Genomic DNA, 19577 nt, shown 5'->3' with positions numbered 1-19577 from the left:
TTCAGGTTTGCATGTGAATGGATTTCATGTGCACCAGTTTAAGCCATTGTGTGCTATGAAATGCTAATAAACATCTGGTCTCAAAATGCAGCAACTGCAACAATTTGCATTTATAATTATGTTTTGGCTGTATAACAACCAGTTAAGCAGACACATTATGTGGAGACTCGATACCAGACTCCCTGTGTGGAGATGGCGCGACTGCAGTCTGTCAAAGTGAAGAGAAAACACACCTCACATGTGAACGCTGATGACTCAGCAGCGTAGTTAAACATCAATCCCGAAACAACAACTTTAGTAAAGTGCAGTACAGCAGTGGTTCACCGTGTCCACGGCGTCCTGCTGTCCAAACCCTCCAGCTGGGGTGTGCACGTCTCATCTTAAACGATTAACGTTGTGATGAAGAGAAGAGCAGGCTGGTGTGAGCTTCTCCAATGTGACGATTCGCTGCTTTTCTTCGTTTCATATCAGTGTAAACTGAATTTCTTTGGACTGCCACCTTGAACTCTTCACAATTTTCTGACATTTTATAGGCCGAACGATTGATTCAATTAATCTGCACTTTAATCGATAATGAAAATAATTGTTAGTTGCAGCCCTACATTGTACACTAAGTACACGTTCAGGGGTGGCGGTATAAGTAATTGTTCTGTAAATCAAATTTTGAAATGGTTTAAAAAATAACCACACCGTACTTCATTCTCTGTATGTTTTGTCGTCACTCTCTTCTTCTGCTGTGGTTTTTAAACCGGCTCAGAGGTGCCGCCACCAACTGTAAGCTGAAGGTTAGCAGTCCTGCCGCCCAAAGCGCGTTACCTTGCGAGGCAGCTGAATTTGTGAGATCACAGAGCAGAGACAGTATTGCCAAATCTCCACCGTGGCACTGTATATGCCGTCCTATCACCCGACTCTAACTGCATTATGTTAACTTAAAAGTCGACAGCCAATCGCATATATAAAATACACTGTGCGATATAACTTAGTGCATTTCAGTGGTTACTCATATTGCACAACTACTGCTTTGATATCTTCATGGCGTCTTATTATCCGTCTTGTGGTTTCTGGGGTGTAAAATTATTCACAAAACAGAATTGGGGGAAAAAAACAGGAGATTTTTCTATTCAACTGCCTCCTGCCACAGCGTGTGGTTTATCATTACAATACCCCAGGGGATTAGACAAAAGCAGCCCTTTTACTAATGGACTGCTTTTTACTGCTAACCTGATTCAGTCAAACACACAGTGCTTGGCGGCAACCAAACAGCCAATTCACTACCTGAATACCAAACAGGCTGGCCAATGAGTAGACAGCCTGTCAGGCCAAAACACTGACAGAAAAGTGGGACTAAACGTGTCCCCGTGGCTTGGCAGACTATTTTGAACTCCATACATGGATTGAACGGACGGGGTGCCACCAAAAAAATAAGTCCACCATTCTTTGTCAACACTGCAACAACACTGAAACTTCCTCTGCAGATTATTGCGACAAATGTAAAAGTGATAAAACACTAATCTGTTTATCTTAGACAGTGCTAACAGCAGGGTTAGGGGTCTACGTTCCTTACGAATATCCGCTGTGTGGTAAAGACTCTAAATCTGAAGTTACTGCATGATCTTGGTGTAACAATGGAATCAGATCTAAACTCTAAACAGCCACATCAAACAATAACAAAGTCTGTCTGCTGTGATCGAATCCATGACAGCTGAGCTTCCTCTCACTGAACTTATTGGCTGGTTTAGCTGCTAGCAGCCTGCTGCGTGTTGCCTGAACCTCACAGAACATCAAGGAGCAGCGTTTACTTATGAAACACAGCTGGAATTAACATCTGGAGGATAAACGACTTGATCACCTTTAAAAGCCACTTCCCCGCCCTGCACATGCACTCTGCCCTCGTCTGTTTATGTATTATCTCTCTTTCTTTATTTCTTCTATCTGTTTAAATGTATGTTGTGAAAGTCTTATGCTGCATTTTTTTATATTTCCATCTTTTATGCAGTGCGTCACCTTGTCTTTGCGTACGCTTTGTGTTGTATAAATAAATTTGCCTTTTGAGTAATTAGAGACTGAGCCAGTGAAGTCTTGATCTTCCACAGGAATTCACCAGCACCCACGCATGAGACAGGCTACAGGAGGGACTTTGTTCAGACCCCGGAGCGACTGCATAAACAAATCTGACATCTCACCAGGTTAAACCCTTCAGGGAGACTTAGTGACAACCGTTTCCCATTCCTGTCATGATTAAATCAATATTATTACCGCGGGTGAGTCAGAGAGCTTTACAAGAGGGCACCGAGGGTGGGGGAATGCGAGGAATCGAACGGCAGCTCCTTCCCACTTTGATTTTGCGGTAAGCATCGACGGCGTCACATCAAGAGAGCATTAAGCAGCTAATTCCTCCTCCTGAATAACTGACTACATCTCCAGACACAAAAGCAACAGCCCTCCGCCCATGACAGACATTCAAGCTGACAGAATTAGATGCCTCCAGAGAGCTACTCCCACCACCGGTGCAGGGAGCAACGCACAGAGAACACAGTGTTTCCAGTGTCAAACATGAAACCATCTTGTTCTGTGGTGTCGGCAACGGCTGCCTTATAAAACGCTCAGTGCGGCTGCTTTACCCCAATATTTCTGCTTTCATGCAATTCCACAATGAAAGCAGAGAACTTCAGGGCAGTGCCAGGCCGACGGCTGGAGCACAATGTTTAGCCAAAATAATAACATATTTTCAAGTATTCAGCTTTGTGTACTATCAAAGATCTGCAAGGAGTTTCTGTGGACAGCCTCTGTCCGCTGAACTCCTACAACATAAACAGGGTTTGTGTGTGTTTGTACAGATTGAGTGTTCTTGAAACACCTGGATGATGCCTCTCTTCTGCACTAAACGTTTCTTTCTGTATTTGAGTTCCTCTGAGCTTGTGAAAACGCTTGGACAAGGTCCTCTGTGGCTCTGAAGGGAGCTTGGTCGAGTCTGAGCAAATCTCTCTTTGGGCTCAGAGACTATCTTTGCATTCAAGTGCCCTCTTGCGTGAGCCTCTAGCGTGACCACAACTGTTCCCAGACCTTGACCGTGTGGTTATTACAGTAACCATGACGATGAATCCCCCTAACCTTGACGAAGACGTCATTTTAACCCAAACCACTGAGTTTCCCAAACCAGGTCATTTGTGTGCCTAAACCTAACCAAACCTTAACCGTAGTGCTCTCTCGCCCGTAGTTCCTGTCACTCTCCGAGCTACATCACGATCAAATAAAGGCAAAAAATAACTTTAAAATTCAGATTCAGAAATACAGATTGAGCATCTGATGTCATATTCTCTGAAAAGGTCTTAGTTTTACGAAACACTGCTTGTGAATAGTGAACCACCATCCCCTCCACACCACCCTTTTTTCTTAAAGTGAATTGACATGAATCTTACCTTTCATATCCGGATAAGAGAAAACATTTCTTACAGCAGCAGCTCTCCACCACACTTTCATTTCCAGCCACTGCGTCTGATTAAGAATAAATAAACCTTACACTCGAGACGGGTCATCAAGCCTGCTGGCATATTTACCATGTTCAGCTCTCTAAATGTAAAATAGTGGTACTTGGGTTTGATGCAAATCCTCACACAGGTGGTTTGAAATTCAAATTGTTTCTGGGGGCACATGTGGATATTCAGTTTTTGAGATTCCATCTGGACCACTTTTGTTTCTCACATTGTGGAGCAAACAGCAGCAGAGAAAAGCTTCTGTTTGAAAACAGTGAAGTGCAATTTAGCAGATAGAAGTCAAAACTCTGTCTGCAACACGATGAGAGATTAATGTAGGAATAGTGGATCACTTGGAGGACAATAGTCCTCCTCTGTCATCCCTGTTTCCTGAGCCTTGTCCGTGTCCCACAGCAGGAGGCAATCCACCTTCTTTATGGTCTGAGCAGCTGAGTGAGGCTGAGCGCGCCACTAAAGCTGTCGTACCGCTCTCGTCAAGCTGAAATAATCTTGTGTTTGCATTCAGCTGGCATTCGGGGATCAGCGTGAGTGTGTGTTTGTGTTTACAGTAAAACCTCACAGTGCCACACACAGCCCCAACTGGTTCTCAGTGTGTGTGTCTACTTTTATGTCTCTTACGTCCCATTACAATCCCATAAAGCTGACACACTACGCCACACACAACTTGTTTTATTACGTGCCGGCAGGGCGACGCACTGTACCGAGGGGAACTGTGTTTCTCTTGGAAACAAAGAAGCTAACGGGCTGTAATCCACGTCATGCTCCTCGAGCACAGCACAGAAAACTCCCACCGCCTTAAAGAATCTACAGACGGGATCAAACCGACAGTTCGCGTCCACAGAGGTCAACGCTGAGCGGTGCTAAGACGCAGTATTTCGTGACGGGCTTACCTTGCGTCAGACGTCAGATCCCATGTGGAGAATTCATGATCATTAAGGAGGTTAGTGACCACCTTGGCTGCCCCCGGCCAGGCGGCGTGACGTTTGATGGGAACCAGCTCGTGCCCAGCCTCCCGTGTGGGGTCACGGCTGCAGCAGGTACCCATCCTCCCACAACAAAGGACCTCTTTGCTGGATGATTAGAGACTTTATCTCTCTGAAGCCTCACTTGTAGTTGCTGGGCACTTTTGACTTAGAGGGCAGGAGCGAAGCAGATCATTGCAGACATGTTGAGACCCCGTCTTTCACTGTTTTCAGACGTTTAAACATCATCTCTTCTCTTCACGCTCTTCTCTCAGTCCATCGCTTGCCACTGTCCCAACCGGTGTCACCCCTTCTCCCCCTGTCCTCTCCGTCTCCGACCTCTCCGGCGCTCCTCATGTGATTTCTCTCTCACCAAGCTGCATTGCTAATGTTTTGGTGGCCCGGCCCTGGAAGCCTCGCCCTCCTCCTTCCACTGACAGAAGTGTTACTGTCTCCTACGACCAGCCAGACTTTAGGAGCCACAACATTGTATTAACCATCTTGTTGTTTATCTCCCTCGCTGTTTGCATCTGTGCCCTTCAATCCCTCCTTTGTGTCTGTCCTCCTTTGCTCAGTGTTGAACACAGATGGACCCCCCCACACACTCTCCACTCCCAAGCTTTGTCCACAGACAACAGTCATGTAGAGAAGAGCGAGACGGGCTGATCCTACGCTGTAGAGACGTGTGGGCTCGTCATGTGGAGAAATTCAACAAGAGCCGCAAGCTTCTGGAGCATGTTTCCATTTGTAGGCTCTACATTTCATGCATTTTTCTATATCTCAAGTTTTTTTTGTTTTAATAGCACGTCATGTGCTGCTATCCCACCTGTGCAGAATACTATGATCCGGTACACCGCTGTCCACATCTAAAACAGCGTCTTTGCAAGATGGAAGTTTTTGATCCTGTGTTGTATTTCAATTTCAGAATTTAATTAGTTTGCACTTTAATGCGTCAGTGCCTGTTTTCTGGTTGTATAGACTGACGACACTGTGCCGTTTCTAGATATTTTGATTCATCCATGCGTCTTTGATTGCACACATCATGTTGAATTGTTTACCGCCACACTTCCTTCATGAACTGTGAGCACGTCTCACGCTCATCGCTCATAGCGTGACTTGCATTCACAAGTGTTGCGTAACTGCTATGAGAACAAGATAAAACAGAGGTGACTTCGATCCCTGAGAGAGGTTGCAACAATTGTTCAAGGCCACGGGAAGTAAAGCTGAAGAGACAAAGCACACCTGGCTGGAGGAGGGGAAATAAAACATGCACGTTATATGAACTAAAATACCGGTTATCATCACTGTAACACTACAGCATCTCAAACAATAAACTCTCTGCTCAAAACATCTTTACCAGACAACAGTCCAAACAGATGTGGAGGAAGACAATCCCATCGTCCGGAGATGGTTTTAGCGCCCGGTCACACCTTCGCATTGAGCAGAGTGATGCGTCGATGCCAATGTGATCCAATTTCTCATCACTGTCTCTTGGACTCTGTTGAACTTCATGTCCTGTCTGCCATTATTATCATCAGCAGCAGGAAAATTAAATGAACTAAACTACAACCTAAAGTGACCAAACGTGACAAAGAGATGATGCTGATTTAAAGAAAACACAAAAAAAAAAAAAGCTGATTGTATTACGACGGTTTTGAGGCAGGTGTAACCACAGCAACCAAACAGTAGAGCAGGTATATAGACGGGAGGTAAACCTTTAATAAAACAAAAAAAGCTCCATCCTTTCAGGTGTGATTTGTACTCGTGAACAAAAGAACAAGTTTGCTTTTAGTATTGTGAACGCGGCTCTGTCTGAACCCTTTTACAATTTAAATAAAATACTAAGACTGACAGTGTGCAGACGTGCAGACGTGCAGCAGTGAGTGGTTAATGTTCTCTGAAATGTAAAATAGCAGTTGATAATATACACTGAGGGGAAATAACATGCATAACTCCACTTTCTCCCTTAACATGCAGGAAATCAATTGCAGCTGTTCCCACTCCAACAGAAACCTTGTCGAGCGCACAAATCTGCCGTTTTTATGACATTTTAATAGACATACTGTACATGTGAGCGAGAAACTTCTCTTTGTATGTGGACGTGCAGGAGTGACATTTATTTGAAGAACAATTTGTCACAGAAACTTTCACAGAGATTTAAAAGTGGCCTACCTTTTTTTTTTTTTTTTTTTTTAATTTTAATGAGAGAAAGAAGCCGCTCAGCTTTTGAACTCTGAACTATTAAAACACTAATTATGACAAAGAAAAGAGGGACGAGTCAGAAGGGCAAGTGTGTTCAGAACAAAGCAAAATGTTCCTTCGATGATCACAACAGGATAACGACACGATCAAGACTGAAGTTTTGCCACTTAGTTAACCAAAAGTAATAATTTGTTGTCATGTTGTGGTATTAGTCTTTTTATAGGAGTAGTTGTGTCTTTGTGGACTTGTCAATTTCAGACTGTGCACATGCACAAATAATTTTGTTGTTTCTTTTCAATAATGCATTCATAAGCTCTCGGATGAGGCCGGAGGGCTCTTAATTATTTTCTGATTTGGATTTGATTTGGATGCGCGTGGCTGTTTGTCTTGTACCAAACAACTTCCCCTGTTGATCTATTTGTTCATGAATAGAAGCAAACAGATCGCTGCACAGCACCTTAACATGCAGTCTGTCGCCCTGCGTCGTCTGTGCTTCCAATGCTTCATATTCCCAAACAGCATCATGACAAACCACATATCAGCCTGACAGATCTGTGCTGTACTCTGATCCTCCGTGAGAGTCTGTGGATTAATACTGCAGCCGCGGGACAAAGTTAAATATTCAAGACATCCATTTTCAGACTAACTTCAAAGATGGTATTGAACACACACACACACGCACGCACACATGCATGTGGTGTACTGAAATGACCCCAAAGAGTAATCTGTGTATCTATAACAGCGTGATGAGACGAAGAGGAAGAGGAAGACAAGAGGGGGAGATGTCCCCAAAAAGAACGCCTCAGTTTGAAGAGGATTAGAAGAACAAATGCTCATTGCTCCTGTAAGTATATAGAACGAGTGCAGGAGTCAGGTCAGCAAAAGCCTCCTCAATTATTTCTATATCAGCATATTTCCACGTCCACAAACTCAAATAAAACTGCAATCATTAAATCAGTCTTTCCATCTTTGAAAAAGACAGAACAGACTTCATCGTTGAGTATTTACAGCAACCACAGAAAATAAATAGAAGTTATAACCCCAAAGGAAGTGAAAAACTGGATTCTCCAGTGTTTTACAGAACTAGTATAGAAGAATGTGAAGCAGATGTTTCCACGTCCACCAACAAAAATGAAACATCTGCAACCTACATCAACTGAAAAGAAGCTCAGACTTAACTATAACTTTATATACCACATCACTTACAGCGCTGAGCTGAAAAAACAGCAGCCAACCAGAGAAAGAAATGAATTGCGGTTAAGAGGAAGAGTCACTGACACAACCGACAGACCAACAGCTCCATCATCACCACTCCTACTCAGGAGGGAGTCATTGTGCTCGAGTGGAGCTTTTTGGGGTTTGACATTAGAAAAGAGAGAAATTCATTCCTAACTCACAAATGTGATTCCTTGTGTACCACGTGAGTTGGTTTGACAGAAGACCAAATCCTCATTTACAGAAAAGGTTCAGTTATCTCTTTCCTGTCTGTCACCAGAACACAGTTATTGTCCCATCCTGTCATTGTACTTTACAATCCAGTACACAACACGTTACCACACTGCTTGTTTATCCGTCTGTGCCGCAACACCACCGAGACATTTACACTCACAAACACCAGGAACAGAATAATCGAATGGCTGTCATGTAAACTGAACACCCCGTCACAGACGTTTCTTAATAGCACGACTGATGGTGAAAAAACTGCAGCCCTATACAGTATTTGCGAGTACACTGTCGCTGAAATACACGCTACAGTCCAGCTGGCATTTCGAGATTATTGGTTATATTAAAGTGTGAAACAATAAGAGAGATGTTGTATGCAAGTTTTACTTTAGATGAAACTGGTAATGAGATGTGTTGAATGAGTGTTTGGGGTCAGCTCTCAAAGACGGAGAGAGAACAAGAGAAGCCTCTCAAGGCGAGTATTTTCTCTTTTATCAGACTTTGTCCGGTACTACGAAACCATGAACGAAGAATGTGTTTAAGCACACACACACACACACACACACACTGAGCTGCTGATAAATCATTAGCCGGCGGTGATGCTGACTGAGTCTCTGTGAGGTTTCAGTATGAATACAGTGAGTCAGGCATAAACACTGACTCACTGCTCTCGTCTCACTGGTTACCATCACTCCCTGATACCTGCAGCTGCGGCTCACAGCTTTAAATTCAAATTTGTGATCCTTTTCTCCTTTAAGCTTTTTAGATCAGAAACTTTTTCAAAACTTCACTCGTACTTCTGAAACATTAATGGCAGAAAATCAAACGAACAACAACAGGAGTTCAGCTTACTTTGCGATCTTGTTATGAAAAACCCGGCCGTTCGGGGCGACAACAGTGTCCCACTGGTATCAGGTGAGGTCATCAGTGATTTTGAATTTTGAATAATATTGCCAGTATCGATTCCCCATCTGATACCAGTGCTCTCTTTTCAGGAAATTTAAAATCTGTATACCTCACTGCGTGGCATCATTGGCATCATTTTTATGCAAGGTTACTCAAAATCAGCCGAATTGACGAAGAATCTCTATTATCGATCCGATGTTTCAGATCAGTTCCTCCCCTCTTCCCACTCATGAGAGCTCCTGGACGAGCAGCAGGCATCACCTGTGTTGAGTCACTGCACCCCAACGTTACATTTTACTATGGCTTTGTGTAAAGATCATGAAAAATACACATCACAAGTTCCCAGAGCGCGCAGCGACGTCCTGTTTTTAATTAAAACGTGCCACAAAACTCTTCTCGCTAACTTGCCTGTCATGGCAACACTTTTATCATCACAAGTTAAAAATGTAATTCATGACACGGAGCTGTAAATTAAAACCTTAATCACGGCTTTCAGAACTGACTGGAAGACGGACTCTCCAACGTTGTCTTGACCTCTCAGACAGAAACAGACGAAAGAAATGAGAAAGAGAGCAGAGGTCAGGAGGCGAAGGTACAGCGAGAGACAGAAAACTGCAGAGAACGAGTGAAGGAACATGACCGGTCAAGAGAGAGAGAGACGCTGCCTCAGCAGATGTTATCTCACGGGAAGGATTTGATGAAAATGTACTCATCTTATTTCCAAAGTCATTCACTACAAAAAAAAAGCCCCTCGTCTTCGAAAAACGACTTCTTTCTCTCACCTTCTGAGGCGAGCAGACATCAAATATTCACTCCCCTCAGGAGCCGACATTCCTGCAGGGGGGGTGTTTATTCTTTTGGTTTTCTGCAGACCGACCAAGTTATAACAGCATCAATACACAGCTGAGATTCCTCAACTCACTAAAACGTCTGAAGTGTGTTCGATTAAGCATACCTGACATTCCAGCTATACAGCCGGTGACACTTCAAAACCTTCAAACTCTATCGAGTCATATTTGATCCGTTTAAAAAAAGGAATTTCTGCCGAGGACAAAGCGTACCGTCAAATACCAGCTTTGAACAGAGTGGGGAAATGATTTACCTCCGACACCTTTGGAAGATACTAATTCACCCTCGCCATCTAAAGTGAGTGACAGTCAAAGAGGCAAAAGCATGTTTCGCAGAAAACGTAATACAATCCTGGTATACGTTGCTGAAGTGAGTCTTTTGTAGAGAAGCAGGTGTTGGAAGCAAATATCTGGAGGGATCATCGTGAGGTTCGAAAGCAGCCGGTTGGATATAAACGCTGTCCTTGGGCTGACATTTACAAGCAATAATCTTTAACTTTCCTGCTGTTCCGAAAGCAAACACAGAAACTGGTTAGCACCTTCAACCAATGAAAACAACAGAAGAGCTATTGTTGACCAAGCTTTCTCTTCCAGCCTTTATTTGTCTGCCAGGGAACGGCTGGTTCTTTGGTTTAGCCACGGCTCCGAGGCAAAACAAAGCCTCTTTTTCATTTGAGCACAAAGAGCGTTAGAAGGCGGGCACAGACCAACCCTATGTTCTTACGCCTTTAATATGATCCATCGCTTTTATTAGCAGGTTCACAAATACTTTCCATCAAGATGGAAAACAACTGCTTTTCCTGGGAACCTAGTGCAGGAAGTTGTCTTTTCTGCGCGAGCAAACGACCTCAGGTGGATTCACTCAGATGCAGCGTGGCCTTCTCTGCGCGTCTATATTTAGGTCCATTCAGAGTTGTGTTCACCTACAGACCAAACACTCAACTGAAAGCCAGATTTAAGAAAAGAAAAAGAGCCTTTAATGCGTCGCCCGGCTCACATCCGTCGCACAGCATCTTTCCAGGGACGCAGGAATATTTTCTGATTCATCAGTGATTTAACTCTTCTTATTGTGAGGTTTGTGATGCAGTAATTCAGGGTTATTCTACTGTGCACTGAGAAAGAGTGACAATCAGCGACTGTATCTGATCTGTATTTTTAACCAAATCTACGTTCATGCTGGGCGGTTTGAAGGACTGTACGTGTGTGTCACTGTGAGCCCACACTCTGCTGACAAAGAGGTTTAACAAAGTCATTTATAAAAACATTAGAGGACAGAAACTACTCCAGTGGTCTCGGTGGCATCTGCAGTCAGTCTGACACAGAGCCTTAAAGGGTTTAAGTCTCGCAAGGCCATACTCCTGACATTATTGTAAGCTGCTTTGAGATAAGCCTCGGTCACGGCTTCGTGATACCATCACTGTGCTTACGCTGCCAATCATGCAGTGCTCAAATCACTGCACAACCAATTCCAGGTTTCTGCCAGGAGCGTCACCTCTGCACAGCTGCAAAGCCCCGAGTCATCCAGTGTCATCCACAATAAGCCTCAACGAGCTGCAAGAATATTATCTGTTAAATTATAATAAAGAATTGAAGGCAAGCGGATCTACGGTCGCCGGACATTTTAGGATGTGACCATGAATGTTATCAGTTTTATAATTCTATTTATCTATTTACACCCTGAATGTGTATTGTTATTGTATTGTTATTTTACTAATCATACATAATCTTTTTAATCTTCCATCTTTTGTGATCCCTGATTATTGTCTTCATGTTTTATATAATGAACTATAACTATCACATGTTTTGTGACTAATTTCTCAGTGAGGCCATTTTCTGATCATATTCAGCACAAAAGTGGTGTTGTAGCACGTGGACAGTGAAACTAAAATAATCTAAAAATATATATATATATATATATATATATATATATATATATAAAAATATATATGATTAGTCAGCTTTGTCTTGCCCATAGAGACGCTTAGACGTTCTTCCAGTAGAACCTTAACTCTCCACCAGTCACAGTCCATCGTACACAGATTAAAGTCACCTCCTCTGAGCATTAAGGTATTTATGTGGCTGCTATCTCATCTGCAGCAGCTACAACAGCTAAATGACAGTTTGGACACTGAGGTCACAAAGACTGTTTTCCGATCTTTAATATGGGATCAACTGAATAAGTTCACTTCTGCACTTGGCTGGGGTTTTTTTCATTTCCGCTTGATGAATGTCTTAAACTACTTTTCAGTTAATAAAATATTTAAAATAGTACTAATCGATTAATTGACTAATCTACAAAACTGAAGTGTAGTCTGATCTAATGTAAATGAAACGGTACTGTTAGCGGTACTGTTAGTGGTTCTGTTAGTGGTACTGTTAGTGGTTCTGTTAGTGGTTCTGTTAGTGGTACTGCTAGTGGTACTGCTAGTGGTACTGTTAGTGGTACTGTTAGTGGTACGGTTAGTGGTACTGCTAGTGGTTCTGTTAGTGGTACTGCTAGTGGTACTGCTAGTGGTACTGTTAGTGGTACTGTTAGTGGTTCTGTTAGTGGTACTGTTAGTGGTTCTGTTAGTGGTACTGTTAGTGGTACTGCTAGTGGTACTGTTAGTGGTTCTGTTAGTGGTACTGTTAGCGGTACTGTTAGCGGTACTGTTAGCGGTACTGCTAGCGGTACTGTTAGTGGTACGGTTAGTGGTACTGCTAGTGGTTCTGTTAGTGGTACTGTTAGTGGTACTGCTAGTGGTACTGTTAGTGGTACTGTTAGCGGTACTGTTAGTGGTATTGTTAGTGGTACTGTTAGCGGTACTGCTAGTGGTACTGTTAGTGGTACTGTTAGCGGTACTGTTAGCGGTACTGTTAGTGGTTCTGTTAGTGGTTCTGTTAGCGGTACTGTTAGCGGTACGGTTAGTGGTACTGCTAGTGGTTCTGTTAGTGGTACTGTTAGTGGTACTGCTAGTGGTACTGTTAGTGGTACTGCTAGTGGTACTGTTAGTGGTACTGTTAGTGGTACTGTTAGCGGTACTGTTAGCGGTACTGTTAGTGGTACGGTTAGTGGTACTGCTAGTGGTTCTGTTAGTGGTACTGTTAGTGGTATGGTTAGTGGTACTGTTAGTGGTACTGCTAGTGGTACTGCTAGTGGTACTGTTAGTGGTACTGTTAGCGGTATTGTTAGCGGTACGGTTAGTGGTTCTGTTAGTGGTACTGTTAGCGGTACGGTTAGCGGTACAGTTAGCGGTTCTGTTAGTGGTTCTGTTAGCAGTGACCGTGGTCCTCACACTTCTCTAGATTACTGGAGCTCCAGGATCACGACTCAGGACGAGGCTGAGGGCAACAGGGCTGAAGCAGCTGTCTCCTGCTACCAACAGGCATCGCTGACATCTCTGGCTCTCAGGTTGGCTGTCTTACCGTGTGTGTGTGTGTGTGTGTGTGTGTGTGTGTGTGTGTGTGTGTGCCTGCCTTAAATCCCCTTCAGAGAAGCCAGTCATGCAGACGTACCTGCAGGAGGTTTATCCCTCCATGCATCTGATCGCCCCCCCCCCCTCCCTGTACCAGGAGCCCCCTGCTGGGAGAGGCTGCAGGACAGGGAGGAGGAAGAGGATCACGCATCATGTCTGTTTGTGTGTGAAGAACAAACACGAGACAGAGGCACAAAGTTGGAACATTCTTACGCAAACAAACGTCTGAACGCACACTGAGAAGCACTAGTGACGGTATGTGAGAGTGGGTTTAGCCCGCGGAGGTGGAAGTCGTCAAACAAACTAAACTCATACTTACGTCCTACTTGTCCATAGGGGGACATAAGGCGGGGGGGGGGGGGGGGATTATTAAAGCAAGCCCAGGCAAAGAGTGTGAGCGTTGGGGACGGACCGGAGCGAAGTAGAAAACAGCCGGAGGCAGACAAACAACACGACTGCTGATGCTGCTGCTACGTCTACAATGAGCTCATCAACACTTCAGACCTTCAACCAAACAATTTTACAACTAAAAGATTTTCATGCTGTGATTCCAAAATTATCCTTGCACGGCATATTGAGACGCCAGATTGCGATTACAAATGTAGCACAACTTTTAACCAAATCCGAAGCTCAAACTGCGGAAAACACGATCACAACATGGCATTTATGTTTGTTTCATGTATCAATTAGAGGAACATTACAGTCTCCTCGTCAAATAATCAAAAACAAAAGTGATCAGCGCGGTGAAACTTTAACAATACATCAGAGATGAACTCGTGTTTCTAAAGGGCCCCCGACTGATCTGACAGAGGGCGATACGAGCTTCTGAGGGATCTCCAGTCCACCGTAAAACACAACATCTTTAACAGATACTGTCGTGTTTAAGAGCGAGAGTGCTTCTTTTCTCAGAGTAAGTTGACACCGAGAACTCTGTGAGCGAAGACGCTGAAAAACACGCAGAGACACAGAGAGAGCCGTGTTGTTCTTTTTGCTCATAATAAAAACATGAAAAACATTTTTGGGATAGAAGAGGCTCCAGAACAGACAGTGGTGGAGCCCCCGGGGGCCTGTTATATAAACATGGCCTCTAGATAAATAGTCCCCCTCTGAAGTGAATAGGATATTGGATTTCAAGGTTGTTATTACTTCACCTTGTTATTTCTGTTCAAGAAGTGCCGTTCATGAGCCAAGTCCAAGTTTGGACAGAAAGTCAGAAAATAAACAAAGTCGATTCCTTAAAAATGACTTTCAGTTCATCGATGAAGCTTTTATTGGCCTTTCAGGAAACAAAATGTCTGGAAACAGTGAAAAATGCCCCTGTTGTGTCTTTCTGCAACGATTAAGTGATGAATCAATTAGTCTATCAACAGAAAATCAATCAGCAACTATTTCAAAAAATATTTCAGCAAAAACAACAAACATTTGTTCCAGCTTCTCAAATAAAGAGAACTTGATGTGAACTGAATATATTCGGGTTTTGAACTGTTATATGTTATAAGGAGTATTCTTCACTACTGTCGGCAGATTAATCAAACCAACACGAAACTTGATGTACGAGATATAAAACAGAAAAGAATCCTCACATTTGAGAAGCTTGAACCAGCGAACGTTTGGCATTTTCCTGGATAAATGCTTCGAATTATTAAATCGGTAAATGGAAATGCAAATGGTGAGCGTGAACATGACGATGTTCCCCTGAACGCACCACGAAAGAGTCGCTCATCAGTCGCTGCGACGTCGCTTCATTCAGGTCTGGCTACCGACCAGGTAACAGGAGCAGGGTTTGTTTACATGGTAACCAGTGACATCTCCAGTGTTGGGAACTTCATTAAGCCTGTCAGTAGAGGGCTGGTGTCACATGTCATACTAGTGGTCGGGAATAAAAGAACATTCCTTGACATCAAAGTGGGAAGTGGAATAACAGGATGGACTCTACAAGGACGTACAGTGCAGCACCTGGTCGGTCCACCTTTAAAGCAGCAAGGCTGCAAGTTTAAATACAGAGCTACAGCTCTCCAGCCCAACACGCCACACGTCTGACACACAAACAAGTGACAACAGTTTGACAGCCAATTAAACTCCTGAATGCGTTTGAGTTTCATGATGTTACTGTGGCATAAATTAAAGGTTTCATTTAAACCAGAAATTCAAAAAAAACACAGTAATTGCCAGTTTCATGTATTTTTCAATGACTCTGTTCAGGATTATTTTTAGAGAGTGGCAGCAAAAAGACACACACACACACACACACAAACACACACTCACAAACACAATATCTGAGTCTGAGTCACACATCACACTGATTCACATGAATTTTAATTAACGTCTAACACAACAAGAGATTTTGCAGTAAATTCTGACAAGCAGTTACTCAAAACCTAAAACAGCTTTCACCGAAAACAAAAACAAAAACCTGTTTGTACCGAAGCAATTAACATCTACAGCGACATGAATGACCTTTGACCTCCATTATCTGCAATGACACTTTAATCCTGAATCCCACTGAGGGTCCTACAGGACCCTCAACACAGCTGGTTACTGACCGCCTGAGTTGACACGTCTCAAATGTTCATTTTCCATCTTACAGGCGCTTTAGAAGACGTACTTTCTGTTTATGAATATTCAACAAGCGGAGAAATCTATTATCCACCGAGGAGTTTTACAAACCCCCACACGGAAAAACATGAGCGCCAACTGTGCCCCGTGTCCCCGTGTCTCCTCTCTGCTGCGAGACACTTCAGTAACATACACATATATATATATATATATATATACACACACAGACATATATAATAATTTATGGTAGTAATTATTAGCCAAATATCGACGAAACAGTTAACTTTTTACAGTTGGTATAAAAACCTTTTCAGACTCTAGTATTGAGAGATAACGGGGACTTTACCCTTTACCCTCGACTTTCAGCCTGTTGTTTGTTGGTTTATTCTTCTAAGGAGTGCAGACAATAGGCCACACCAAGAAAAGGCATGACGTGTTCCCACCGCAGCCATAAAGCAGGTGATTAGTCACTTTCTTCACTGATATAAAACATCAGCGTCAAAGAGCAAAGCCTTCTTTGCCTCCACAAGGAAACTTCACCACGGAGGAGGCGGAGAGATGAACTGCAGCTTCAACAGACAACAGAAGCCCTTTCAGTCATCTGATTTCAAACACAACAAAGATCACGCTTCTGATGTTGACTTAGTGAAATTGTTTTACCTCATTGTTGCCGGGGATTTGCAGTCAAGATACTTTATTTACTGAAGTGACAGAATGACACGGCACTTGTTCTGTCGCCTGGACGGGAGCGAACAAACAAACCTGCTCAAACAGCAAGTTCAACAACAGCAGATCTTCTTGTCTCCATCTACACACTTTATGTAGTGTTGTTGTGTACGTTTATCAAGTACGCCATCGCTAAGACTAATGCACTCTCATACAACAATGTTCAGTTTTATGTTTTATAATTACACAGTTACAGAGAGTGTTTCTAAGTACTTCTGGGATATGAAGGAAACCACAGAAAAACAACCTACATCTCAGTATCACAGAGGAACTCAACACCCAAACAACCTGCATCACTGCAAGACATCACTGAGAGAAAAAAAACACATGTATGTGCTAAAAAAGGCAGAACATGAGAAACATGAGGTCATTCGAGGGTCAGCAGGTTGGTGCCAGTCACATTTAAATCCACTGTCCCTGCGGTAATTAGAGCTGCTGGTGGCTGAGAATTAGGAGCCATGTTAAGCTGCACGGTGAGTTTAAGCAAAGCGCAGGTGAGCGCAGCGACGCTGCGGGCGGACAGGTGGTCAGGAGGTACTTACTTTATGAAGTAACTGGCCCCTTCGCTCGTAAAACCTTCCTCCCATCCCCGAAGTAGGTCTGAAATGAAACCACAGACTTGTTCGTGACACCTGAAAGTTTCCCAACCCCCCCCCCCCCTCCTCGGGCCAGGCCCAAAATGAACGGTGTGAAGTTGGCAGCGAAGACAAACACAGTAAAGTCAACATAAAGCAGACAGGTGAACCGGCGTTAGCTTAGCTAGCTTACCTGAGCGGATCATGTGTCCGGAGTTCACAGGCTCACCGGAGCGCGGATGGAGCCAGGTGGTGGTCTGCGTCTCATCGCTGCCGCACAGACAGAGAGAGGAGGGAAAAAAAACACCTGTTACACCAACCGGGAAGGAAACAACCGACAGACCCCGCCAACTCCCGTCAAACCGGGAGACGCGGTGCGATGAAGCGCTCATTATCCCACTCACTTGATGAAGAAGACCCTGCCGTCCCCGCACACACCGTAAGACCAGTATTCAGGTAAGGCGTCCCGCCCGAGAGGCGCCGCCATGATCCGGTCTGAAGTCCTATTTCATGTCGTTCCCTCTCCGCGGAGTCTCCCGGGAGCTCGGTGATCACCGCTAGGGCCGGCGCTGCCTTCAGGGACGCCCCTGAAAGCTCGTACATCCGAGAACCGCGAGCTGCAACACGCTCTGACGCTGAAAACAGAGAAGGAAGACCAGATTTAAGTTCAGAGAGTTTTTCTTTTTACTGCGGACTGCATTCATTTTCAAACAGCATTTTGTCACATTAACTGCCAACAAGACTTTATCAGAAAGGCAACTTTGAAACTGAGGGTCACGTCCTCAGTAAGTTTACACATATTACACATGCTGATTCTAATATGACTAAACTGCGTTGTTTTATAGGCCACTAAGTAATGTCCCACCAGAATCACACACCTGGTACCAGACAAATAAAAATATGAAAGAATATAACATAATATATAAATACTACGTTTAGTTGGTGGCTGGTCAGTCATGTCTTACAGGGGGTGAGCTTCTGCCAGGGGCATTTGGGCTCGTCCTGGCTACAGTTATGTGAGGCAAACTTGATTAAGAGGCAATCAAATTTAGCTTCAGCTTCCCTGGTTCAAGTCCAGCCAAGGATCTTTGTTGCATGTCATCTCCCATCTGTCTCTTCCCTCATCTCCTGTCAGCTCGTGACTGTCCTTGACCTAATAAAGGCAAACCTTTTTAAGATGTGTATGGGCGTAGAAATGTTGTAATAGGTGGGATAATGTGTGGAGATGAAACTGGAAACAAAATCAGATTCACCGTCTGTGCACGACCCCACATTGCTTCAGAAATGTGTAAGTTGCTTTGGACAAAAGCATCTGCCAAATGAATTTAATGTAAAATCTGACTCAATACATCACTTAATCTTCCAAGGACAAGTGGAACAATAACAGCTGCTATTACAAAATATATGTTTAAGACCAAATGAGCGAATAGGAGACGTTCTCTTTCATCTGATGGAAAATGTTTTTCATGGCTGAATTTGCTTGCTCTGTCGTCACGTGATTAAAAATACAAAAGTCCGTTTTCGCACCTTGTCACACCTGCCTGACCTGGTTTTGACACTTTATGATTTGCATAGTCGCTATGTCTCAACACAGGAAAGTGTGGGCTACAGTGCGTACACGTAGTTGACACAATGCTTGAGGGGTTTTATATCCATCAGTGAAACACGGTAACACATTATATCAAAGTTCACTACCTTATCATCACATCTCATCTGTCATGTGTCATATTTCAGGGGGTTATTAATGTGAGTCATTCATAGTTACGACAATTTTGTCAGTACTTAAAGGCATCACCACAGCCGGTTCCCACAGTGAGATAAGAGAGCTGCTCTGCCCCCCCCCCCCCCACTGTAACTGGGGGGAAAAGTGCTGATTTTGGGCTCTTCAAACATGTGCCACCTTAGTACTTCAGATCAGATTAAAGACTCCCTCTAACTAGTTCGGATTCTCATTAAGAAAAGCTTTGATTTGATTTACTCTGCACACGTTAATTCTCATCCTAATCAGCCTGCATTTTGTTGGACACTTTATTAGCTGCACCATTAGGACTAAGCCCTTTTATATATATATATGCAGAATAATGGGTCTCTTTTATTTTACAGCACTCACTGTAACTTTTATGAGGCTTTAATGGTGAATAATCTAAAACTCTGGTGTAGTTTTACTGTCGGCTGCGGTACATCGTTACTGAGGATACTTACAATACTCTTAGGTGATGCAACATGTTTACAAACACATTTCTGGCAATGATGAGGATGGGGAACTTTGTTGGATATGTCACATCACTACTGTCTGCTAGTGAAGAAAATGCCCTTTAACAATAAATAACAATGAAAATAATATGAATAAAAACAAAACTTAAGTTTCCTTCAAAGAACTATGTAACGTGATACTAAAATGGAGAAGATG

The 19577-nt window shown here is 43.4% G+C and overlaps 1 protein-coding gene across 1 annotated transcript in view; it reads right to left on the bottom strand.

The window, feature by feature from the left end:
* plekha7a (pleckstrin homology domain containing, family A member 7a) overlaps window positions 1–17654 on the bottom strand; it is a 108209-nt gene extending 90555 nt beyond the window's left edge. Inside the window, exons 1-3 of the mRNA XM_070907631.1 lie at window positions 17572–17654; window positions 17361–17437; window positions 17135–17192 (exon numbers count right to left, since the gene is read on the bottom strand). Of these exons, the coding sequence (XP_070763732.1) occupies window positions 17135–17192; window positions 17361–17437; window positions 17572–17654 (218 nt within the window). The remainder of the gene's footprint in view (window positions 1–17134; window positions 17193–17360; window positions 17438–17571) is intronic.
* Window positions 17655–19577: the final 1923 nt, after the last annotated feature.

This window comes from Enoplosus armatus, chromosome 6 (genome assembly GCF_043641665.1).
Source record: "Enoplosus armatus isolate fEnoArm2 chromosome 6, fEnoArm2.hap1, whole genome shotgun sequence".
Lineage (NCBI taxonomy): Eukaryota > Metazoa > Chordata > Actinopteri > Centrarchiformes > Enoplosidae > Enoplosus > Enoplosus armatus.
Note: the sequence above shows the minus strand (reverse complement) of the source record. Positions and strands in the feature narration are given on the sequence as shown.